Source organism: Doryrhamphus excisus, chromosome 17 (assembly GCF_030265055.1).
Source record: "Doryrhamphus excisus isolate RoL2022-K1 chromosome 17, RoL_Dexc_1.0, whole genome shotgun sequence".
NCBI lineage: Eukaryota > Metazoa > Chordata > Actinopteri > Syngnathiformes > Syngnathidae > Doryrhamphus > Doryrhamphus excisus.
In genome coordinates this window covers 2,792,197-2,815,054 of record NC_080482.1, presented here as the reverse complement: position 1 = coordinate 2,815,054, position 22,858 = coordinate 2,792,197, and the positions used below count along the sequence as shown (strand labels likewise).

The 22,858-nt window shown below is 42.8% G+C and overlaps 3 protein-coding genes across 3 annotated transcripts; 1 reads left to right on the top strand and 2 right to left on the bottom strand.

Moving 5' to 3' along the window:
- Positions 1–125: 125 nt before the first annotated feature.
- On the top strand, positions 126–10,021 carry tbc1d31 (TBC1 domain family, member 31). Its single transcript, XM_058054160.1, has 23 exons — positions 126–514; positions 870–1,007; positions 1,186–1,301; positions 1,446–1,624; positions 2,544–2,695; positions 2,794–2,953; positions 3,071–3,271; positions 3,354–3,527; positions 4,388–4,467; positions 4,778–4,924; positions 5,020–5,153; positions 5,224–5,357; positions 5,423–5,602; positions 5,685–5,917; positions 5,996–6,068; positions 6,143–6,222; positions 6,289–6,424; positions 7,570–7,662; positions 7,805–7,918; positions 8,907–9,092; positions 9,172–9,241; positions 9,500–9,616; positions 9,705–10,021. The coding sequence occupies exons 1-23, from the start codon at positions 444–446 to the stop codon at positions 9,857–9,859; spliced, it is 3,123 nt and encodes a 1,040-aa protein (XP_057910143.1). The 5' UTR covers positions 126–443; the 3' UTR covers positions 9,860–10,021.
- A 686-nt stretch (positions 10,022–10,707) lies between these two features.
- zgc:101716 (uncharacterized protein LOC492784 homolog) lies at positions 10,708–13,439 on the bottom strand. Its single transcript, XM_058054164.1, has 8 exons — positions 13,213–13,439; positions 13,000–13,101; positions 12,464–12,607; positions 12,352–12,402; positions 12,143–12,287; positions 11,983–12,070; positions 11,733–11,865; positions 10,708–11,382 (listed from the first exon to the last, which is right to left on the bottom strand). The coding sequence occupies exons 1-8, from the start codon at positions 13,315–13,317 to the stop codon at positions 11,209–11,211; spliced, it is 942 nt and encodes a 313-aa protein (XP_057910147.1). The 5' UTR covers positions 13,318–13,439; the 3' UTR covers positions 10,708–11,208.
- Positions 13,440–14,226: 787 nt separating this feature from the next.
- On the bottom strand, positions 14,227–22,609 carry LOC131105743 (zinc fingers and homeoboxes protein 1-like). Its single transcript, XM_058054161.1, has 8 exons — positions 22,112–22,609; positions 21,115–21,426; positions 20,588–21,042; positions 20,236–20,436; positions 19,935–20,150; positions 18,716–18,880; positions 17,366–18,565; positions 14,227–17,007 (listed from the first exon to the last, which is right to left on the bottom strand). The coding sequence occupies exons 2-8, from the start codon at positions 21,320–21,322 to the stop codon at positions 16,729–16,731; spliced, it is 2,724 nt and encodes a 907-aa protein (XP_057910144.1). The 5' UTR covers positions 21,323–21,426; positions 22,112–22,609; the 3' UTR covers positions 14,227–16,728.
- Between the last annotated feature and the right edge of the window lie 249 nt (positions 22,610–22,858).

The window sequence follows — 22,858 nt, the reverse complement described above, 5'->3', positions numbered from 1 at the left end:
CCAAAATGCATACAAGTAAAATATATCTAGTTTAACTTAATACATTAGCTTTTGTGTCCGCATTTACGAGGAGTGATGACAATGGTGCATGATGGTCCAATTAAACTACACTTCCCATGGTGCACCCCTCTGTTTATACTTGACGTAGACGCTAAGCGACAGGATTGTTGCCCATATCGCTCCTAAAACCGAAAATACGTTTACTTTAGAAAAGGTATTTTCTTACCTAGCCACACACATTTCCGAGTTGTTACTCATACTGTTCATTACTTGTATACTTGTTACACACAAATGAACGGAAACGTAAGCTGTTTTGTTTGTTTGTTTTCAAATTTCGCGCTGTTTGGTGAGCTCGTGAAGAGATTAGCGGATTGACATTTTTGCTTGCCATGTTGCTCCAATTGGGGCTTCAATTCCGACATATGAAATAAAACGTGATTAAAATGGAGGTGACCGATATCGGAAACAAAGAAGAAGGGAAGCTCTGGTGTCGAAAACCAGCACCTGGGAAAGGGTAAGTTTGGATTTAAAGTCATATACACTGACAAAAAGGCAAATTCTAGAATTTTCTCTAGTATATTCAATTACAACCACTTCAACTAGTTCCATTAGAGTTGTTGAAATGAGTCAACAAAGGACTGAAATACCCAGTCACGTTTACTGTCCAAATTAATTTAGCATTATAAATAATATCAATGGTTAAAAATAAGGATAGGTCACATGGTTTACTCTAAGATATTACGTCGTGCTTTGACACAACATACCTGTTCTTTCATCTCATTTTAAGGTCAAATAAAGTACACCAAGACAAGCCTTTACAGCACAGATGCATGTACTTTGTGTTTCATTAATGTTTTCTTTCCACACAGTATACTGTTGACAGTGGGCCGTACTGCTCATCAGACTAAGATTCGTTTCCTCCATGCAACCTTTGACACCACAGGAGATTCCTTCCTGGCTGGCGATCACCATGGCAACATCTATGCCTTTGACATAAGTAGAAACAGGTGAATCAGTTAGCTAATATGATACCTATACTCCATGTAAAAAGGCTTGTATATGTATTTGTGATCAATATTATTCTTTAAATTGTCTTCTGTTTAAGTTGTATTAGTATTTGAAACAGAATTATACAAAATAAGCAAACAAATGATGATTTTATTTGTTTTTTTGCTTTGCTTGTAGATTTCGTCTTGTGCAGAGGACGGGACAGGCCTGCACTGCTTTAGCTTTCTCTCTCGGCAGGACCACAGAGTTCCTGGTGGCTCTTGTTGACAACACGGTCAAATGTTTCGACAAAGGTATGGCAGGCACATTGCACACCGCCTTGTTTATGTTTCCTATTTTTGGAGGCTTTTGCCGTGGTATTTCAATGGTGATGTGCAGCCAAGAGCTGTTCTGTCTTTTATTACTAACCTCCATTTTATTTTTGTATTTTTGCATAGACACAAAGCAGCTGGTCAGTTGTATGCGGGGCCACGAGGGGGCCGTTTCATCCATCTCCATGCACAGCTCCGGCCGCTACGCTGTCACCACGTCCGCAGACACCGCTCAGCTCTGGGATCTGGACACCTTCCAGAGGGAGAGAAAGCTCAACGTCCAACAGTCAGTGGGCATACAGAAGGTATGCAAAGTTTCAACCACAGTTTGATCCAGAAGTATTTTATTTTTTATGGTTTTGCCTCTATCGCGTACACCATCAATTGAGATGTGTTTGAAGTGTTGACTTTCATCTGTATTTTAAGAGTTTTTACACAAGTATTAATAATAATTCGCCATTTTGGAATTATTAGCGTTTTATGTCAGACACTGTGCTTACATTGTCGTGTTTATTTACAGTTCCTATGTCTAATGTATTGTCTGGCATCTTTTATCACCAACACAGACAGACATAAACACATACAGTATGTGCATTTCAACAGCTGCCTGAATAGCTCAGGACCCTTAGCTGACCTGCAAGGTACCTGGTGTAAAAAAAACACCAAGTCCACCCTGAACAGTGCCTGCACTAAATAGAAATTATTTACATTAAATAATTAGGGATTTTTACAACAGCGATCAAGCTGGCAAATCCCAAATATTGGGATATAACGCATCTTTTCATCAATATTGTCAGATATTATATGTGCAGTGACATGTACATTATCTTTAAAAATCACTGCACACCTACATGGAACCTAAGAAACATCACAACTGTTTTTGTCTGCATGTTAAAGGCGTATGCACAAAATTAAAGCAACACTCGTAAGTCAATAAGTTCATGTTGTGTTAAATAAGGTTTAAAATCATGACATAACGTTGCGCATTTCCTATGAGATGAACCAAAAAACTCCATTCTACCCTCTGCTTGGATTGGAGTCTATTATCAGTTATGCAAATTCCATGATGATGTCATCAACGCCACAAATAGATTTTACCATTTTGTAATATAAATACTAGAAAATGCAACATTTTCAGTATTAATATCAATTGCGAGACTAATGGCCTCAAATTTAAGGCCGCACTCGGGTACCTCAAGTCCATGAAATGACTTCCTGTTGCAGGTGTTCTTCCTCCCCCACAGCAACACCATCCTCAGCTGTTTCAATGACGACTCCATCTTTGCTTGGGAGAGTGACACACTCGTGTGTAAATACCAACTTCCTGTGCCCGACTATGGACCCCGGATCTTTTACAAGACTTTTGCTGTGACACGGTGAGTCTGTTACGTCATAGTAACATTTTCAAGTTAGTTCAAAATAAAGTTATTTTGACTCTTGTCTTCACTGGATTGTGAATGTTTCATGTTGACAGAGATGGTAAAATCCTGGCAGCAGGGGGGCGCTCAAACCTGCTGCACCTATGGTGTCTGGATCCCAAGGAGCTGGTCAATGTGATCCAGATGCCAGCGCAGGTTCGAACTGTCAGACAGTTGGAATTCCTTCCTGACAGCTTCGATGAAGGAGCCAGTCAGGTACATACAGCGGATCGCTGCTCTCCTTTCACGTTTGTTTGCTTTGTTTGATGCCCAAAGCAGATGTTGTCACGAACTTGCATCTGGACATGATCTTCTCTTTCTGGTCTTTGACAGACATTGGGTGTGTTGGGCCAAGACGGCATTATGCGCTTCATTAACATTCACACCTCCAAGCTGCTTTTTCACATCGGTTCCCATAGCGACGCCATCACCAGTGTGACCGTCAGCCCCACTGGTCGCCATGTGGTGGCCATCTTGGACAATGGCAGCATCAGCGTCTACAGCATTCAGAGTCTCACGCAGGACTTAAACAAGGTATCGTTCATTTGGGCATACATCGGATGAAGTGAGCATGCTCTGTGTGAGACTGACGCTTGTTATTAACATGCCCCCCCAGCTTCCTCTCCCACAGTTGGTCGTCACCTCAGGGGGCGCGGCGAACCAGGAACAGTCAAACCTAAAGGCCAAGGTCCAATCAGAGACAGCACAAAGACAAACCAAAAACAAGGCACGGCCCAAACGAGTACAGATCTTAGCCCCCTCTGGTGGGTCGACCGTTGAGGATAAAGAGGTAGGAATATAGACACACTCCGGAATCCATCAATCGGAATCGGCATCATTGGATAACTTTAGTGGGGAAGAACAAACATCTTTGTGATGAAGTAGAACAGATATGCTGAATCAGCAGCGCCTAACTCAGGTCTAACATCAATGACCTCTGACCTCACCAAATTGACACACACTCCTACATGTCGTAGAAAAGTGTAAGCTGTCATGACAGCTAAATATAATTAAAATTAATATAATTATATATAATATATTAATTATTAATTAATATTAGGCGGCACGGCGGTCTAGTGGTTAGCGCGCAGACCTCACAGCTAGGAGACAAGGGTTCAATTCCACCCTCGGCCATCTCTGTGTGGAGTTTGCATGTTCTCCCCGTGCATGCGTGGGTTTTCTCCGGGTACTCCGGTTTCCTCCCACATTCCAAAAACATGCTAGGTTAATCGGCCACTCCAAATTGTCCATAGGTATGAATGTGAGTGTGAATGGTTGTTTGTCTATATGTGCCCTGTGATTGTCTGGCGACCAGTCCAGGGTGTACCCCGCCTCTTGCCCCAAGACAGCTGGGATAGGCTCCAGCACCCCCGCGACCCTCGTGAGGAAAAAGCGGTAGAAAATGAATGAATGAATTAATTAATTAATATTAATTAATATATTACGTATTAAACATCACTGAATAAAATGAATATACAATAGATTAATTAATACTAAGTAATATAATTAAAATAAATTAAAAATTAAATTAAAAATTAAAATAAATTATTATTATAATTAATAAATATATTTATATTTTTTTGTGTGTTTTAACATCCCCTAAGGTGTCCAGATTTTTGCATAATAATAATTTTTTTTCTTGTCATATAGAACCAACTCCCTGGTGGTCTGAACAAGAAGCGGCTGGTGGCTCTGCTTAAAACATTTGGAGAATATCCTGCAAAATACAGGTACAGCAGCTCTCTGCTAACATTAGCTTTAGCTAAAGACTCTAATTGTGTGTTTCAGTTTGTGCTTTAGTTGTAGATTTGTGATTCATGTGGGAGCAGAAAGTGGCATTAGCGGTTAGCACGTCTCCATTGGATCATGTTTGTTCTCCCTGTTCTTGCATGGGTTTCCTCTGGGCGTTCCGACTTTGTCACACTGTCCAAAAACATGCACATTATGTTAATCGGGTTAACTGCGATTGACTAGCGATAAGTCGAGGGTGTACCCCGCCTCTCCCTGTGAAGCCCAACTGTTTCTATGCAAACCTTCCAGGATGTTTGTGTGGCGATCCTTGTTATACTTGCCTGAGAACTACGCAGCATACAGCAGCCTGACCGATAAAGGCCCGCACTCAGCCTACCTCGCCCTCCATGAGAAGTATCCCATCAAAAGCCAGAAGCTCCAGAGGGGGCTGCAAAGGTACGCACCCCTCTGCTCGACATGCCCTCAATTCAAACATTTATAAGCTTCCTGATGCAACATTTATCATCCTGTCCTCTTCCATCCATTAACAGGGTTTTGTCTGCATCGGCTCACTGGGCCGCCATCTTTGGAGAGGTGGAGTACCTTCCACTGATAACCTTCCCGTTTGTGAAGCTCTTCCAGAACAATCCTATGGTCTGCTTTGAGGTGGTGGCCACAGTCTTAGGTACAGTCCCACTCTCAGAAGAATGTTTCATCACAGGCCAGTTTGTTGATTAAGCTGTATGGTGTCACAGTGAACTGGTGCCAAAACTGGTTCGATTTCTTCCCCAACCCTCCTCTGAACATCCTGAGCATGGCGGAGAACATCCTGGCTCACCATGACAAGGAGCTGCTGCAGCACCTGGTGGATTGTGGCATCACCTCACAGGTAATGTAGCACGAAGACCCATCACCGCTAGAATGACAAGGTGGCGTTCACCTTTCTATGCGCAGCTCTACTTGTGGCCCCTCTTGGAGACGTTATTCTCCGAGGTTCTGACTCGCGACGAGTGGCTCAGACTCTTTGACAACGTCTTTTCCAACCATCCGTCCTTCCTGCTGATGGCGTGCGTGGCCTACCTGACGTGCTGCCGGGAGCCGCTCTTGCTGTGCTGCCAGACGCAGGACTTTGAGGTGACCACGCCCCCTCCTCTTTCTCACGCTCTCCTCCAGGAATGAAATCAATGAAAGAAAATATCCCTTTCCCATACGTCAGTATTTCTTTCACCATCGGAACAACTTGAACATGGAAGACATGATTAAGGAAGCTTATTGGTTGATGAGCAACACGCCGGATGACATTCATCCCAGGATGATGCTCTCCGACTTCACGCCTCTGACCAAAGGCCAGTACCCCTTGTTCAACAAATACCCAGAGTTCATAGTGGAGTATAACAAACGTGAGAAGGAGAAGATTCGCCAGGAGGAGATGGAGTACCTCCAGGAGAGGTGACTTTGCAAATTACGTGTGAATCGTTTTTTTAAACGACGTGTAAAATATGAGCGCGTGTCGTCTCATCTCAACAGGCAAGCGGTGTCAACGCTGCACGCAGATTTAATGGAACGCCAAGCGGAAGACGACGCCTACTTTGCACAACAGGTCGGACTTTTGAGCGACATCGCGCAACAACACAATCTTTCCTTTGTAACGCCTTCGCTTGGACGCCGACACAGGAGCTCCTGCAGAAGGCTGAAGAGCAGCGCAGAAACATCCTGACTCAAGAGGAGGCCAGGCTAACTCAGCAGAGGAAGAAGTAGGCGCCACCAACATACGGTAAATGTTTAGGAAACGGGATTTAACGGCGACGGTCCTCTTGCAGGCTGGCAGCCATGAAGAGAGAGCTAAAGATGAAGGAGTTGCAGCTGCTGGATGCAAATAAAAAACGGCTCCACAAACACCAGCAGGACCAGCACGTCTCACAGATACAAACGCTGGACCAGGAGATCAGGAGAAAGGTGAGGAGGATCTCGCCACTACATCAGTAAAGGGGAAAATCCGACATGATGGCTAGTACAGGGACAGCGTGTTGGTTGGGTGTCTTCTGGCAGGGATTAAAAGGTTTAATAAACGTTAGCTTGGTAGCATCGACTATAAATTTGGAATAGCTGCTGCACTGAGAAAGCAAAGCGCAGTTTTTGATTTTCAAAGTGTAAAAAAAACAAAAACATCTTCTGGTCATTTTGTGTGTCGCTTACAGCTAAAAGGTAAAAGTGAAGCCAACATTTGAGCAGAGCATGACTATTTTGGGGTTCAACCGACTAGTCGTATTCTCAGTGTGTTATTGTGTAACTTGGATAATTGGCCGTGCCGCATACGATATTTGTGTCGTACAAGACAAAAAGTGAGCTAAAAACATTCATTCATTCATTCATTTTCTACCGCTTATCCTCACGAGGGTCGCAGGCGTTGCTGGAGCCTATCCCAGCTGTCTTGGGGCGAGAGGCGGGGTACACCCTGGTCCCGCCTCTGGTCGCCAGCCAATCACGGGAGCAAAAAAACATGCAAAAGCAAAACAAATACAGTGGTGCCTTGGTTAGCGTCATTAATACGTTCCAGAAGGTCAGACCCAAACCAAAACGGACTCTAACCAAGGCAAGTTTTCACATGGAAAATAAGGTCAATCCAGTTCATCTGTTCCAGACACACAAAATTGTTAACACAAAGCACATTTTATGGACAATAATTAAAGGGACAGGACAGGATATTATGCGTGGAGGGCAATCCCTTTTTAAAAAAAAAAAACTTTTTCTTCTTCAAGGTTTTTGAACATGCAGTTGTTTGTCTGTACTTTCAAACTCATGCCTGACGACGCTGTGTATGCCTTTTTGTTTTTTATTTTGATTTGATGTTAGTTTCCAAAAGCGACTCTCTTGCTACCTCTTCTTATTCTCTGGCAAAACAGGTGCATATGAGGTGTGTTAGATGTCAGGATGTCAGTGACAGTCCCAAACCGATTTTGTAGCGTTCATGACAAGCGTGTCGATGCAGGGCGAAGGGTTTGATGCAGTTTGGTATCGCATGTTGTTACCTGAAATACCATGAAGTACCATGAAGTACCATGAAGTACCTAATGGATGTCCGTCGCTGATGCTCCATGTAGATGGAGCTGCGTGAGCAGGAAACGGCAGCGGCACTCCAGGATCTGGAAATGCAGCAGATGGAGCTGGAGATACAACGCAGGCAGCTCCAGCAGGTGAGACCTTCGCTCTGTTTCACTCCACTCGTCTTTTTCTTCCCTCGTTCGGGCCTTCAACATGGAAGCTGTTTTTATCAGCCATGCACCCATAATAGTCGGCACAGGCTGACTTTCCATGTTGTTATGTTCCTTGTGTTAGCAACTGTGCAAGGAGCAGCTCCACGTAGAACGTCAGGTCGTCGAAAAGGAGCAGCTGTTGATGAAGTGTGATAAAAAGGAGGAGCAGCTGCAGGGTGCGGACGCAAAGAAGAAGGTGAGATAAGAAAAATAATAAGCCGCGAGCGAAAGGCCAGACGGTGGCGTATGCTAGCAATGTCATCATATTTATTTACAAGAAACACCTCACAGACGGATATGACAGATATGCTCAATCAGCAGCGCCTGTCTCAGGTCCAACATCAATGACCTCTGACCTCGACAATGTTCTTGACGAATGACATAAAACACAAAAGCAGTTATGACAGCTAAATATAATTAAAATTAAAATATCCATCCATTTTGGATGGATGTATTAATTATATTAATTTAATATATGGATATGGTTGGCTATGTTAATTATAATAATTTTAAAGTAATTATATTAATTAAATTTATATTAATTTATAATTACTATATTAATTAGTAATTAATATAATAATATAATTAAATAATATAATTTAAAGTAGTTATATTAATTAAATTTATATTAATTTATAATTACTATATTAATTAGTAATTAATATAATAATATAATTAAATAATATAATTTAAAGTAATTATTATCATAATTAATAACTATTATTAACTAATATAATTAAAAGTAATCAATAATTATTATAATTAATAAATATTATTAAATAATATAATTTAAATGTATCGATTATTATTATAATTAATAAATATTATTAAATAATATAATTAAAATTTATCTATTATTATTATGGTCAATAAATATAATTAAATAATATAAGTAAAATTTATCAATTATTATTATAGTCAATAAATATAATTAAATAATATAATTAAAATTTAGCACTTATTATAATTAAGAAATATATTTAAATAATATAATTAAAAATTATCAATTATTATTATAATTAAGAAATATAATTAAATAATATAATTAAAATTTATCAATTGTTATTATAATAAATAAATATAATTATAATTTGCGGGGGGCTGCACGGCACAGGCAGACATTGCAATTTGGCCTGAGCTTTCCCGCTGGCGTCGCCTAACTTTGTACCCGTACACCCCCACAGGCTGAGGCGAGCCAGCCGGGCTCCGACTCCAACTGGCAGCGAGACGCCACCAAGGCCCCGCTGCCGCTGCCGCCGCACGTCGACTGGCTGGAGAGGAGGAGAGAGAGGTTGGCCGCGTTCGACAGGAGAACCCTGGCGGAAGGCGACCGTCTCACCGACACCTGGAGAGACACGGCCGGAAGGGAGGTGAGGGAAAACGTGCGGGGGGAAATACTCCAGTTGGAAGATTTCCTCCCAAAACATGTGACCTCTGTGTGGATTTCAGTGGGATGAAGTCGTGAATGACCGAGCGCGAATAATGGAGTGGCGGCAGTCCCGGCCTGCAACAGACACAAGTATTAGCACACACACACACACACACACACACACACATGAAAGAGTTTGTGGTGTCATCTTCATCAATGTTCTATTTGTGCGTCTGATGACCAGAAACGAAACGCCTTCAAAAGATGAAAAGGGTTTGAACAACTGCTGTCTTTGTATGCAGTTTTACAATATGAAAGATTGTGTTTCTGTCCTCCAATAAACCCAGACCGGGTCTATGACTCATCTATGCTTGGTTCAAACGCTCACCTTCTTCATTGTGCGTCCAGTTGGAGGACTTACTCACAGTCCCAAACCAGCCAGCGGCGGCGCCACGCCCAAACAAGCCGGACGCAACATGGTGTGCCTGAACGCCAGGTCCCCTGCGGCAAGCACCTCCACCAACTGTGAGTCAACACGGCGTGGAACATTAAACCGATTTCATGGATAAAATGGCGAGTACGTTACATCGTGTCATCGTCTCCCGTTTTTCAGTCTCGCTGGACCGAGGACGCGCACATTTGGACAGCAAAGAGAGACAACTGATAAAGGATATCAGAGATCTGAGACAGAGGCTGCTGACCAGAACCAAGGAGGGCAGCGTTGGCTCGTACCAGTCAACCCTAACGCCACGCGCCACCACCCGGTGACCAGAAGCTCCTCCTCCTACGTGTCCATGTTTATTACTCTTTTACAGAATGAATGTCTTGCGTTGGTTGAATACCTTCACTTGTGAATATTTTATCTTGGGATTCTATTGACTTCTTTTCTAAGCTGTTTAACATGAATGTTTTTATTAAATTACTCCACTCTCAACTGTCATTTTTTGCATGTATTACTTTGAATTGCGTTACAGGTGCAATGCTTGTAGCCACATACAGATTATTTTTTGTAATTATTATTTATTTATTTTTTCCCCCCAAAAGGTTTGATGAAAACTAGCAAACACAATAACGTCACATGAGATACGAGCTACTTGAAAGACTGATTTCTGAATGAGTTTATAAGTATCACTGTTTGTCAGACACTTATAAATATATTGCACTAAAACAGTTGGATTCTGGTTAAAATATGCTGCAAAAAATCCACACGTTTTCAATATGTTTGTGGTAAGCTGGAGCCTATCCCAGCTGAAGGCGGAAAAATATAAACTATTGAATGTTTCTTTAGTTTCACCCTATCAACGTATGAAGACATTATCATTAACGTATGGTGAGGTACCCAGCTGGACATCATATATATATCCAATCCATCTGTTCCAGACGCCAATATACATAAAATAAAGTACATAAGACAAAAATACATTTTATACAAAAGAGAACAGTTTTACATGCAGAAAAAATCTGAAATCATTTTAAATGATGAATGATTAGAACTTGATGATGATGCAGACTTCCCATAGATCCTAGCGAGATCAAATTCATTAAGATTTCTTTATTTATAAAAGATTTTCTTATTTATAAAATGTCTGCCACTTGCAACTTTCTTAGGTTATTTAGAAGTTGCACTCAATTTTTTTTTTAAAAAAAGGGCAGTGGGTCAGCAATGTATGGGGTGCGCTTTGTTTAGCTACTCCATTTGGTGGAACAAAAATAACGACTTTACTGCAATACTGTACAAATACTCAGGTGAAAATCTGCATCATTAATGCATCAAAAACTCATTGGAATGAAACATGAATCATCCAAAAACCGGAGTACTTTTTTTTTTTTTTAGAAGTTTCAACATAACAAAAAATAGTAACTTTCATTGAACGCAACCCTGAGGCATAGATAACATTTTTTATGTAGAAAAAAACTATTTACAAATATATCTTGTGACGGGAATCATGTGACACATTCGGGCCCACACGAGTACTTCAGGGAACATCGTATGAAGTTAAAATGGAATGCTCCTCTTCTTTATGTCGCTCCCGGCAACAACTGGAACAAAATCCAGGATCTCCTCTCGCTTGAGACCAGTACAATGTTTTTGTAGTTGGGGGGGGGGGGGGGGGGCATCACAACGTGGTGTCGCTGCGTACGCCTCCTCGTCCATCGGCCTCCAGAATTCCCGTCAGTAAGATTTTATTCCACCAGCGTTCACTGAAGCTCTGCAGGCACACACTGGACAGACTCTCACCGTCTTGGTAGTCCTCCTTCATCTTGTCTGGGATCAGGTCCTCTGACATCACCTGGCAAGTCAAAGAGAAACATTACTGACTGTATTTTGACCACGGGAAAACATGTCATGGAAACATTTTTGTTTTTGGAAAAGTTTATGCTAGGTGTAAGAATTCATTTCTATGTTGTCGTATGAAATCAATGCTCTAATAATGATGGGTGTGTCCCATTACATCCTGTAATGATCCATCTTGTTTTATCTCTTTGTATATCTTTAGAAACTAGAACGACGTGTTCATGTCTCACATGAGGATTGTGGAAGATGGGAGAAATTCTCCCAAAAGTGTCGTTTTCCTTGAGGATAATGAAGTGATGGCGGCCATGAAAATGGCCTCTAACGTTAAGACACATCCGTCCTCACCTCAGTGAGAATCTTCAAAGTGATTTTGTTGGCGTTCAGACGCTTCAAGGCGTCTTCCAACGATTGGAGGACATTTTCATTACGCTTCCGCGCAAAAGACGACTGCTGCTGCTGCAGGATTTTCAGCAGGAGCCTGAAAAGAAAAAAAAAACACATCTCCGGTATCGGAATGGTATCGGCAAATATCCTAATTCAGTTATTCGGATCTGAAGAGAAGAAACGTGGATCGGTGCATCCTTATGAGAAGCACCTGGTCCTGATGAAAGACGTGCAGGCCTTCAGCCACAGTTTGCTTTCCGTGAGATCCACGCCGTCTTCAGCTTCTCTTTCCTTCATCTCTGCTCAAATTGAACCAAAATTAAGAAATAAAATTCGTAATCCGATTAAGCTTGGCGTAAAGAGGACGCTACCTGAGGTAGCGTTGTGCTCCAGCAGCTCCACACACATCTTTCCCAGGTTGAACCAGTTCCAGGGGTTGTAGGGCACCAAGCTGCACAGTTCCTGCAGAGATGTCATCCTCGGGCCGATGGCTCCAAGATGTTGGTAGATGCTGACCTTAAGAGCGAGATAGATCTTAAGTCTCCATTTATGCCGCATGTGAAGCTCGTCAGCGAGTTACCTTGAGTAGCAGCAGGCTGGTCAGGTGACACGTATTTGAAGCTTCTTTGCTCTGGACAAAGACACAGGCTCATGACAGGAAGAGGAAGCGGCGTGCGGTCATGTCGACGTACCAGGATGTCAACCAAGTCCATCGCTCTGTCGCGGTCACCCAGCTTGGCGCAACATCGAGCCATTCCCTCCAATATGTCTCGCTTTATTGACGTATTGTTGTCCGCGATCCATTCCAGGCAACTACTGTACGCATCCAGGGCTGTCTGGTACAAATATAATATTTGAGATTAAAATATGATCATTAAATAATGAATATGAGTTTTTAATGAAATACAAAAAGATTACATTAAATTAATATATATACTATACTGGAGTAAAATGCTTGCAAATGGTGGCTAATGCTAACCAAACAGAAGTATGTTAAGTACACCTAACATCCGGGTACTTCATAACGGGTGCTATGTAAACAAGTAGCTGCCGTACTATACGGTATAAAACCGGCTTTCTATTATAATTTTTAATAACCCTGTGGCCAGAACTCTCATTTATATAGTATTTATATAGTATACTAATCATTTATTTAGTAGACTAGAAAAATTGACGAATAATACACAGGCAGTATGAAGACTTGCACATGCGCATTGCATCGTATTACCTGGTAATTGCCTTTCCTCAGAGCCAAGTCACCTCGAAATTTAAAAACTTTCTGCTTCTCCAAAGAATCTTCTGTGTCGAGAACAGCACTCTCACAGAACCACTGTAAGCACACAACAGATGAGAACGCTATGCCACTTAGTGAAAATAGGCCATATTTAGTTTTAATTCTAGTTCCAAGCAGCGGAAAAACACACTCGCTTCCAGCGCTCACCTCCGGCTCGCAGCGTTTAGCGTTATAAGAAGATATAAACATGGAACCTCGGTCTTTCGCTTCCGAAAACACAGAGTCGTCAAAGTTGCTTCCAAATATCTCCATGACGAATTAAGTCAGCGCGTCTGCTTCGCTTTAATTTGACTGCTAGCTAAAATGTGTTTAAGTGCTAAGCACGAGCCACCCGCATTGATACCGCGTTTCAAATAAGTCCGCAGAAACACAGACGTCATTGACTTCCGTTCCGGGCAGAAGCAGCTAAACTTTAGTCAAATTGATATGCTTTAAACAGACAAATCGAAAAACACGCAGGATATAAACTAAATGTATTTTCATACAGAATGTATACATAACATTTGTCCAAACTGAAGCATGAAAACATTTTTTCCACATTGATTTCTATTAATATACATACATGTATGAGTTCAAAAGTTACTCCCTCATCCAAAAGCATGCCTTAAGTGTATAGGATGAACTTTTTTTTTTAAACATGCTTATAATTATCTCAAACAAGTAAATATTGCAAAATTACAAATTTCTTTGCACTAAGGCCTTAATTCCCCTTTAAAAAGGAGGGTGAATAGTCAATCCCAATTTCATTGGAATGATCACATGGACTACAGAGAATCAAAACAAGTCAGTAAGGGATTTAAAATCTCACTCAACAACAAACTAAACATTTATTGCCATTTTGAAGTGACTGCTGTAATTTAATTGAATAAGAGTAGAACTGCAGAAAGAAACATCAGATCATGTGATTGTACTGAAGCAATTAAGTGTTGCATTGAGAAAAAAAATAACCTCATGGGGGGAGAAAAAAGACTGCAATAGTGACATTGTGTATTTTGTCAAAAGAAACATTCATAGACCACAGGTGCAAAGAAAGGGATGAGTGAACGGTTTAGATGACACAACGTATGCATGTAATAACAGCAGGTAAACTAGTCAAGATACTAACGCTACTGCAAGATTAGGTTGGCTATATGATACATGATGATATACAACCACAAGTCATTGAGAGGACATAGCACTTTTATCACACCCATGGAAACAAGTCAAACAAAAGGATACATGTTCCAAACACTCATCACGTACCTGTGTACTTTTGTAACAGTAGGTTTTTTTTTTCCCCCATCTCGGTTCTACCACACATAGCCCACCTTTTTCCAAGCATACAGACAACAGTGAAATACTTCAGGGGTTTAGGCCTCGCTATACTCTGTGGGCTAAAATAAGCAGAATGTGCAGCAGAAAAAAAAAAATTGTAATAGTAATGACAACGATTGAAGTAATAAACTGTTCTAAGTAAATGACGAGGCTGCTTGTGCAGGTGATAATTTTGGAAAAAAAAAACGAAACAATTCATGGCCGCAATCAAAATGGTGCCGACTGCTGACTTTAACTTGTAAAAGTTACACCACATTATTGAGCCGCCGTTCCAAGTATCCCAAGCCAGCCAACAAATTGTATGTACATAATGAGAAGTTGTTCGACATACTTATTGCATGCAGTATTAGACAAAAAACGGTATAAACGGTAGGTATAACATGTATGTAAGGTATAACATCTTGTTCTTTTTCATGCCCAGGCACTTACTTTAGTCACATTACCACAAATGTGATTCCGCTTTCATTCATTTGCAATCAGCGAGCCAGGCAGGCTGAAAATGCTTTGAGATTACTAAAAGGTGCTAACAGAGAATGAACGACAAGTACATGGTGGCAAATGACAAGAAAACATGTCAGAACACTGAGGTTCAACCTGGGGGTTAAGGACAGAGGTCTTCAACGTTAACTTCAGGACAGGCATTTGTCGTGTCAGCAGAAAGCAGAGCTTGGTCATGCATCACCACTTGGTTTGAACAAGGCTACCTTCAGTGGTTTGTGATGAGATGGTGGAATTGTCTTGAAACAAGACCAGAAGCCATAGAGGCACATGTAGGTACAGTATATGTCTGCAAAAGGTAACAACAGTCAAGGTTTGTGGGTCCGATGTCTTAGCCATGGTTGAAAGAACGGCAGTTGGTGTTGTTTCTTTCAAGAAAGTAATAATCCGTGAATGTCCTTATGTGTCCACTTTGAGAAAAAACAACAGACTTGGAGGATAACGCTCAAAAAGGACCACAATTCTCATGATTTGAAACAATACAAAACCTTTTTCGACCACATGTGTTACCAAAAGTATTCAATATGTGGCTCAAACTGTGCAATAAAGCAAAAAAAAAAAAAGTGTCAGCTGATTCCACCGAGCCATATAAACATCCAACTTTCAAAAAATTTACATATTACAAAAGTGGATAAACTGGTACGAGTCCTCCTTAGGGAAAACCTATTCATGATTGCTTTTTTTTTTTTAAAGGCAAAATACTGGTTTAGTATTTAAGAAAACATTGACCCTCAGAGCCATTTCATGATACATTAAGCGAATAAGGTGCCAAATGAATAATTTAATCCACTATGTGGAAAAACAAAGTGCATTTTAAGCAAGTTTAGTTCAGGTGCTTCATGATTTGAAATGTCTAAAATACCGTTTTGACAGTTTTTCTAGACCAAATAGATCAGACTGGTTTTGTTTAGTCATGATTTTTGTTGCTGATGGAGATGCAGCCGGCGTTTGGCAGTACGTTTACACCACAAACACGGCTGCAACAACACTGTTTGTTTTGGGGGGCGGGGCCAACAGGCCTGCCTTGCAAGTCCGGAAACACATTCGCGTTTGGCACAACTCAAAACTCTTTGAACCGTCGTATATATAAAAAAAAGGAAACAACAGCATTGAGCTTGTTGTATCAAAAAGGTGCAAAAATGTCAATCGCAGTGCATATTAAACATACATTTTCTCATCAAGATCTTTCTTTCTGTGTTAAGATATAATGTAGAATATTAACCACCGTCAAGGGAAGACTTTGAATAGACATCCTTCAACAAAAAACATTGGCATTCACTCTGTGTTAATGTACTTTGGCTCATGTTGCATTAGGCCTTTATCTGTGATGGATTTTCAGGATTCATCTAGTGTATGTAAACGCATCCATTCTCGTTAAGGTGTGTGTTGCTTTAAAAGAAGCAATACATACTGTGATAAAAAGCCTCCCACCAGGTATGCTATACATGGTTTTGACGTCAGGGCAAGCTTAAGAGCACCTTGTAAACACAGTCACATTTCATTTTGTAGGGAAAAAAGGGGCAAACATTCATTGGTGATTGAAATTCGAATTTGGGCTTGTGCTCAAAACGTGTAAAAACAATTCTTAAAGAAATGCAGCATTGTATTTAGTGAGGGGTTTACATTGGGGGGGGCTAGCCATTGTATCTCACCGTGTTCCTTTTAAGAAATTCCATTTGCTTTTTTAAATTATCGACGTCTGCGAACGTTCCTCTCTGTTGTAAGACGTCGCTTGAATGTTGTCAGACTGGGAGATAAAGCTCATCGTCAATCACGAAGATAACATTTGTTACCTCTGAGCGTCGGTGCACACCGACTGGGTCGGAACAGCGAGTAACATTCCGTAAAAGCCTAGTCCTCGGATACTGACAAGGACTTCCTCACACTGCGTGACGGCTCCCAAACCTCACTGTCATCTGTATCCTCTTCGTCGTGCTCGTCGTCGTCGTCGTCGTCATCCTCTTCATCCTCCTCTCCCATTCCTGCGTCTTGTTCCTTGTTGGCGCTCGACGCCTCCTTCTGGAGGCCGCGTGTCCCCTCTACTCCGTCCGCCATCACCAAAGTCGGCTCCTGGAAGGGGTCTGCCCCCATATCCAGCCGTCTCTGGACCTCAGCGAACCACTCCCTCACCTTGTTGGAGAGAAAAAGAGGGGATTTTAATTGGTAATGAAAGGTGGGCGTGTCGTTGTGACATCATCGCTCAGACTCCAGAGTCACTGGTGGTGGTATTCTATATCTGTAGACACAGATGTATGTGTGATTCCTCCTCTCTTAGAGTGGAAAAACTCAACTTTTGGCCGTTTGAAAATGTACTAGATCAGCACATTTTAATAGTTGTGATAAGAAATAATATTTTTGTGTGTTCTCTTATGGATTTTATTTTCAAAATATGCAAAGGGGCAATGCAAACCACACTTTGGACACCCGTTTTAAACCACCAGCAACAAGACTGTGAGGTTAGTACATGTGCAAGTAAAAATGTCGTTACCCGTTCGTAGCTCATGTTGGTCTTGGTGACGAGCTCATCCAGGTCCTGCTCACTGAGGAAGCGGTGCTTCAGGTAGTACTCCTTCAGGATGTCCCGCCCACTCTTGAATTTCTTCGGCGGGGGGCATCTGTCCAAGTCTGAACTAAATGAGCCGGACCGCCTTGGCTGCTTTCGGGTTCGAGATCTCCCCCAGCCGCGATTTCGGACACGTCTTTTTCGACCACCTAACTTGTTGCTCCCCCCACCATTTGGGCCCTCCACATTGCCACTCTGATACTGAAAGAACCACTTAAGGTTCCCGTTCTTCCACGAGTACCGAGAATCCCCAAACCAGCTTACGATGTACGGTCGGGGGAGCCCACTTTGCTCCACTAGCTGGTCGTATTCCTCCGTTGTGGGCCACTGACTTCGCACAAAGGCACTTTTAAGAATATGGAGCTGCTCCGGAGTCTTTTTCGTCTTATCTTTGATGTCTCTGCCGCTGCTGGTTGGCATCTGCTTGCTGCGCCCGCCGGGTGGAGTTTGACTACCTTTACGAGAGGTGGAGGCAGAGCGAGAAGAAGCCCCGGCTTCTCCGGCGTTCAATCCGCTCGTGTCCATTCGTCCTCCTTCTGAAGAATCTGGGGAGGGCGTGCTGACTGACTGCATTTTCCGTCTCTCTGTGAACCAGGCGTCAATCTCCCTGCGTGTCAGTTTTGTCTCTGTTCTCAGCCGGCTCAGCTCTTCATCTGACGGAGTGCTGCTCTTTTCAAAGCTCTCCTCCAGCACAACCAGTTGCTCCGGCGTCTTCTCTTTGAACTTCTGCAGGGTGAAGTCGGGAAAGGGATTCCACGTCTTGGGCCGTGTCTCCTTCTCCCTCGCAGGGGGGGTGCGGGGACGATGCGGGGATGAAGGTGTTTCGTCGCTTGAGTCAATGACAATGGTGGTGCTAGCGCTGCTGCTGCTACAGCCGGCGCCTCCTCTGCCACCTCCGTCGTGGAAAACGATGACATTGTTCTTAGAGTTGCGTTGGTTGTACCTGGTGTCACTGAACCATTTTTTGATCTCCCCCTTCGTCAGATTGGTGATCTTCATCAAGCGGGCAATCTCCGCATCGCTGACAAAATGGTTTTTAAGGTAGCTGGCTTTCAATTCAGCCAGCTGCTCTTTGGACTTCTTCGGCCGCATGCTGAATGTGTCTGCATTCAGGGCTGAGTTCTCCTTCCAGAGAGAGAGGGAACGTTACTTTTGTTTCTATTCCGATCACCAAATACAAGCATTTCAAGTTTAAATGTACAACCAACAGCACCTGAGAAGCCTGCTCTCAAACAGCACAAACTCCAGGAATATGAAAGGCAGTGTCAGTCTCACCTGTGGCGAGAGAGAGGGGGGCTGAACAGTGGTAGCCCGCTTAAGCTCACTGTTTGTTGGGGTTGACTGGCAGGAAACTCTGCTGGAACTCTGGGACTGACTGGGCAGACCTGCCACTGTCAGGGTGATGGGATTGGTCACTGGGAGGTTCCCTCCCGTACCCACCTGGAAACACACAGAATGGAACACACTAATATTACTATTGAAAGAAATAAACAGAAGCCACAAGTTCGCATAAGAGCCAACATAAGGACGATACAAAAGAAAAAATCTATGTTAAGAGAGGAATGGAAAATATTTGGATTGACAAGGTAACCAAATAGGTTCTCGGTATTTCTACAACTAGTATGATTTTGCCACATTTGACATTGGAGTTTCACTCAGCTGATTGTGAATTTTGAAAAATGAAAAAAAGGTGCACATCAGATGAGTTGTACCGAGAGACCACCAACCAAGACCTGATAATTATCTCAAACCAAAACACCATAAACTTAACTCATTTTACACTGTACACTTTTCATATTGAATATTTTAATCAACTCCAGTTTTGAGCAGAAATACTAGATATTTGACCGGTACTTTGTACACAATTAAAACAATTTTAGTGCATTACTTTATGTAAAAACAGAAGCACAGTATAGTACTTTATGACTAATACAGAATAAATAAATGCTCCCATTTTTTACTAAATCTAAAACTTTTTCTATGTACACAAAAGGCCTCCCTCTTAATTATTGCTCATAAATCTGTTTAAGTGAAATCTGTTAGAGTATTCATTTTCTATGATTCATGATCTATCCACCTCACAGGTGTGGCCTATCAAGATGCTGATGAGACAGCATAATTATTGCATGTGTGCCTTAGGTGTGCACCCTTTGCCTCAATACCGTATAGAGCGACCATCGCATCCCAAACATGATCACTTAGTGACATGTCGGGCGAGTATACTGGCCATCAAAGTACTGGGATGCTTCCAACATTGGGCTGTGCATTACCATGTTGTAACGTGTAATGGTTGTGGGTGACTGACACAACCATGGGCCTCAGGCTCTCGTCTCTCAAATCCCTCAAATGCACCTGTGATGTGGACTGAGTGGCCCATGGTGACAGTGAGGTTACGGTGTGGATGGGGGCGTATGTTATGCACAACATACACAGGTGCATTTTATTGATGGCATTTTGAGGCTAGTGAGCATCCGGTCCTTTATCCCACGCGTACCTGTGTGAACACCAAGCCAGGCTGGCCCACTATCTGGCAGGTCTGAAGAATGGACTGCAGGCCGTTGGCGGCAGCAGATAGTTGGTGAGCGGGTATGACAGTAATGGTTTGAGGCACGGTGTGCACGGTGCCGTTGAACTGTTTCCTCCTGGCCTCTTCGACTTCCTCTGGGGTCCAGCTGACGCCGTGCTTCAGCCGCTGGGCAGAGAACCAAACCTGAAAGTGGAGGCACATATATTGGGTCACTTACTTACATTTAGGAACATTGGGAGTAAGTACTCATCCTCCATCTTGTAACTACCTTAATCTGCTCCTCTGTGAACTGTGTCTGCCCTGCCAGACTGTTGATCTCAGCCATTGAGGGGTAGGGGAACTTCTTGTAGGTGCTGCCCAGCAGAGGGTTAGTGTCCATAGCTGCGCTGTAAGAAGGGATGCTGCTCAGAGGAATCAGGAGTTGGGATTGAGCTGCTGTATTCTGCTGGGCCTGGAAAGCAGAAAGCACCTGGAATAAAAGAGTGAGAAAGAGAATTAAGCTGTTAATTAATTAAACTCGACCAGGAGTGTGCTGATGTACATTACTGTGCAAACATCTTGTTAAACATCTGTAAGCCATTTTTTGTCTGTATGCTAAATGAAATATTCTTAGACTCTACCTGTGCCAAGCCAGGAGGAATAACGGTGGGATTTAAAATGGATGACTTCCTCGGCTGCTCCGAGGCTTGACTGACCACTAGGTTGCCTCCTCCGAGCTTCATGGAATCATGCAGCAGCATCTCCATAGACGCCATGGGCCCCAGAGGAGCTTCGATCGGCAACTGCTCTCCTCCCACCTCGGCCTCGCCGCCTCCTTCGAAGCACTCCACTGCTTCATCTGACGCTTTAAGGGAGACGGCGATTCTCTTGGGTTCCGATTTGGTCTTCATCCTCATGATGGGGGTCTTGCTGAGAGAGATGGCAGCGACAGTTGTGGCATCTGCTACTTCCTCAGCCGTGTCACACTGCTGATCCTGGGTCAGCTGGTCGCTGCTTTGACTCTCCGGGGGGTTTGTGGTGCTACACCTTTGTGATGCAGTGAGCGCATCTTTGTCCTCTATGTTGTTCGACTCACCTAAAAAGGATAGTCGGTTTTAAGCAATTTTGGAATTACTGCACAGAGAGAAGTGGACCGAGATGAATTTACCAGCATCCGGTGGGGTAGGGACGACCACTACTGTCTGATCCAGTTCCTCTGCTGTTGGAAACCCGTCTGCTGTCTCCTCCGCCCCATCAACGCCGTCTTCCTTTGTCCTTTCAGTGATCTCCTCCAGCTCATCAGAAGCTAGCCGCTCCACCACGTCAGAGGGCAGCACCATGCAAGGCGTTGTAGATTTTCTGCGGCTTGACATCATCAAATTGTGCAAACTTCTATCCGGGGTTATTAGTCTCTGACAGAAGAGTTTGAGTCTCACATGTCTATGGAGGCCATATTCAAATACCAAAACTTGTCAAATGGCTGGTGAAAGACAGAAACATTACAAAGGGAAAATGTCACAAAAGGCTCTTTAGGTCTACTTCATTTCCACAAGTTATTGTGGAGTCTGTGTTTGTATTTGTACAACATGTTAAAAGTATACAAATATAGTAAACAAACAGCAGTAATAACTGTTTTGGGTTTTTCATTAGTCTAATGAAACAGGATGAATAAAGTATTAATTAAGCACCATCCATGGTGCAAGTAATTCGTTGTTAATGAAAGTAAACTGTTCTCGCTCGTATGCAAGGATTACATTTTAACCTACACTAACATTATCGAAATCAGAAAATCGATGAAGGAACACAACATATGGGTTTGATTCCGCCTATCGTGCAAACATCTGGCTGCTTTTGCGTCAATTATGATGTACTTAACGTGACGGCTACAATAATGCATTTAGTATAACACAGGTGGGCACGTCTGAGCTAACTTATCAGAACAAGTGAAATGTGCAAATACAATAATGCTGTGTTTATGTGTATAAACAGTTAGCAGCTCACAATCGGAGGTGAGCTGGCGATGATTACAACATTCAATGAGCAAAAGCCACTAATAACTTAGGACGCGTTTTAGTTATGGGGCATGTAGCATATAGAGTAGGAGAATGGCCAACTAGCCAATGCTAGCAGTCATTATTGATGGACATGTCTGCGGGCTAACTTACTGCAACTACACCAACGTACACCGTGTTGCTGCCTGGCTATCCAGGCGAGGCGAGGACTGATTTCCTGGGTGTCCCCAGAGCAGCTCCCGGCGTCTGTGCAGCTGTCTGTCGTTGTCTGCCCTTCCCAGCCGCTAACTATTCAGCGCCATCCGGGCCGGTACGCACCGTAACGCGGACGTTCACCGGGCTAGACCGTCGGTGTCTTCGACCAGACGGCGGGAGGCACGCGCACAAACGGACCGGTTTAACTGCTCCCGACTCCCGTCTGCAGATGCTGACAACACCGCGCATATCACCCTCTTCCGAACAGGTTGTGTGTCCCGGTAAGCGTCGCGGAAGGGTCCATTAATAAAAAGACGGTTGTTACAATTGGTGCTGCATTAGCTCCCTGACCTAATTCTCATTTTTAACGGCGGGTTTTTACAATGATCAAACAGCGTCATTATTCGGATACGCCTGTGACGTCATTCCCCGGCGACTTTCTGAGCTCGTAACATTTTAAGAATGTTTAACACTGTACATTTTTCACAAGCTAGCGATTTAAGGCCGGTTTTATAAGTTGTTTTTTTATTTTAACGAAATATAGAAAATATTTAAAGCTGCATGTAAAGTAGGCGCTTTTTCGTCTTGTTGCTGTGCCAAAATGTCCTTACGTGACCTGTCGGGGCAGCACGAGAAGCTACTTGAGGACAAAACTGACATTGCACTTTCCCTCTTTTGAATACACTCGATCCGTAATGTTTTAGC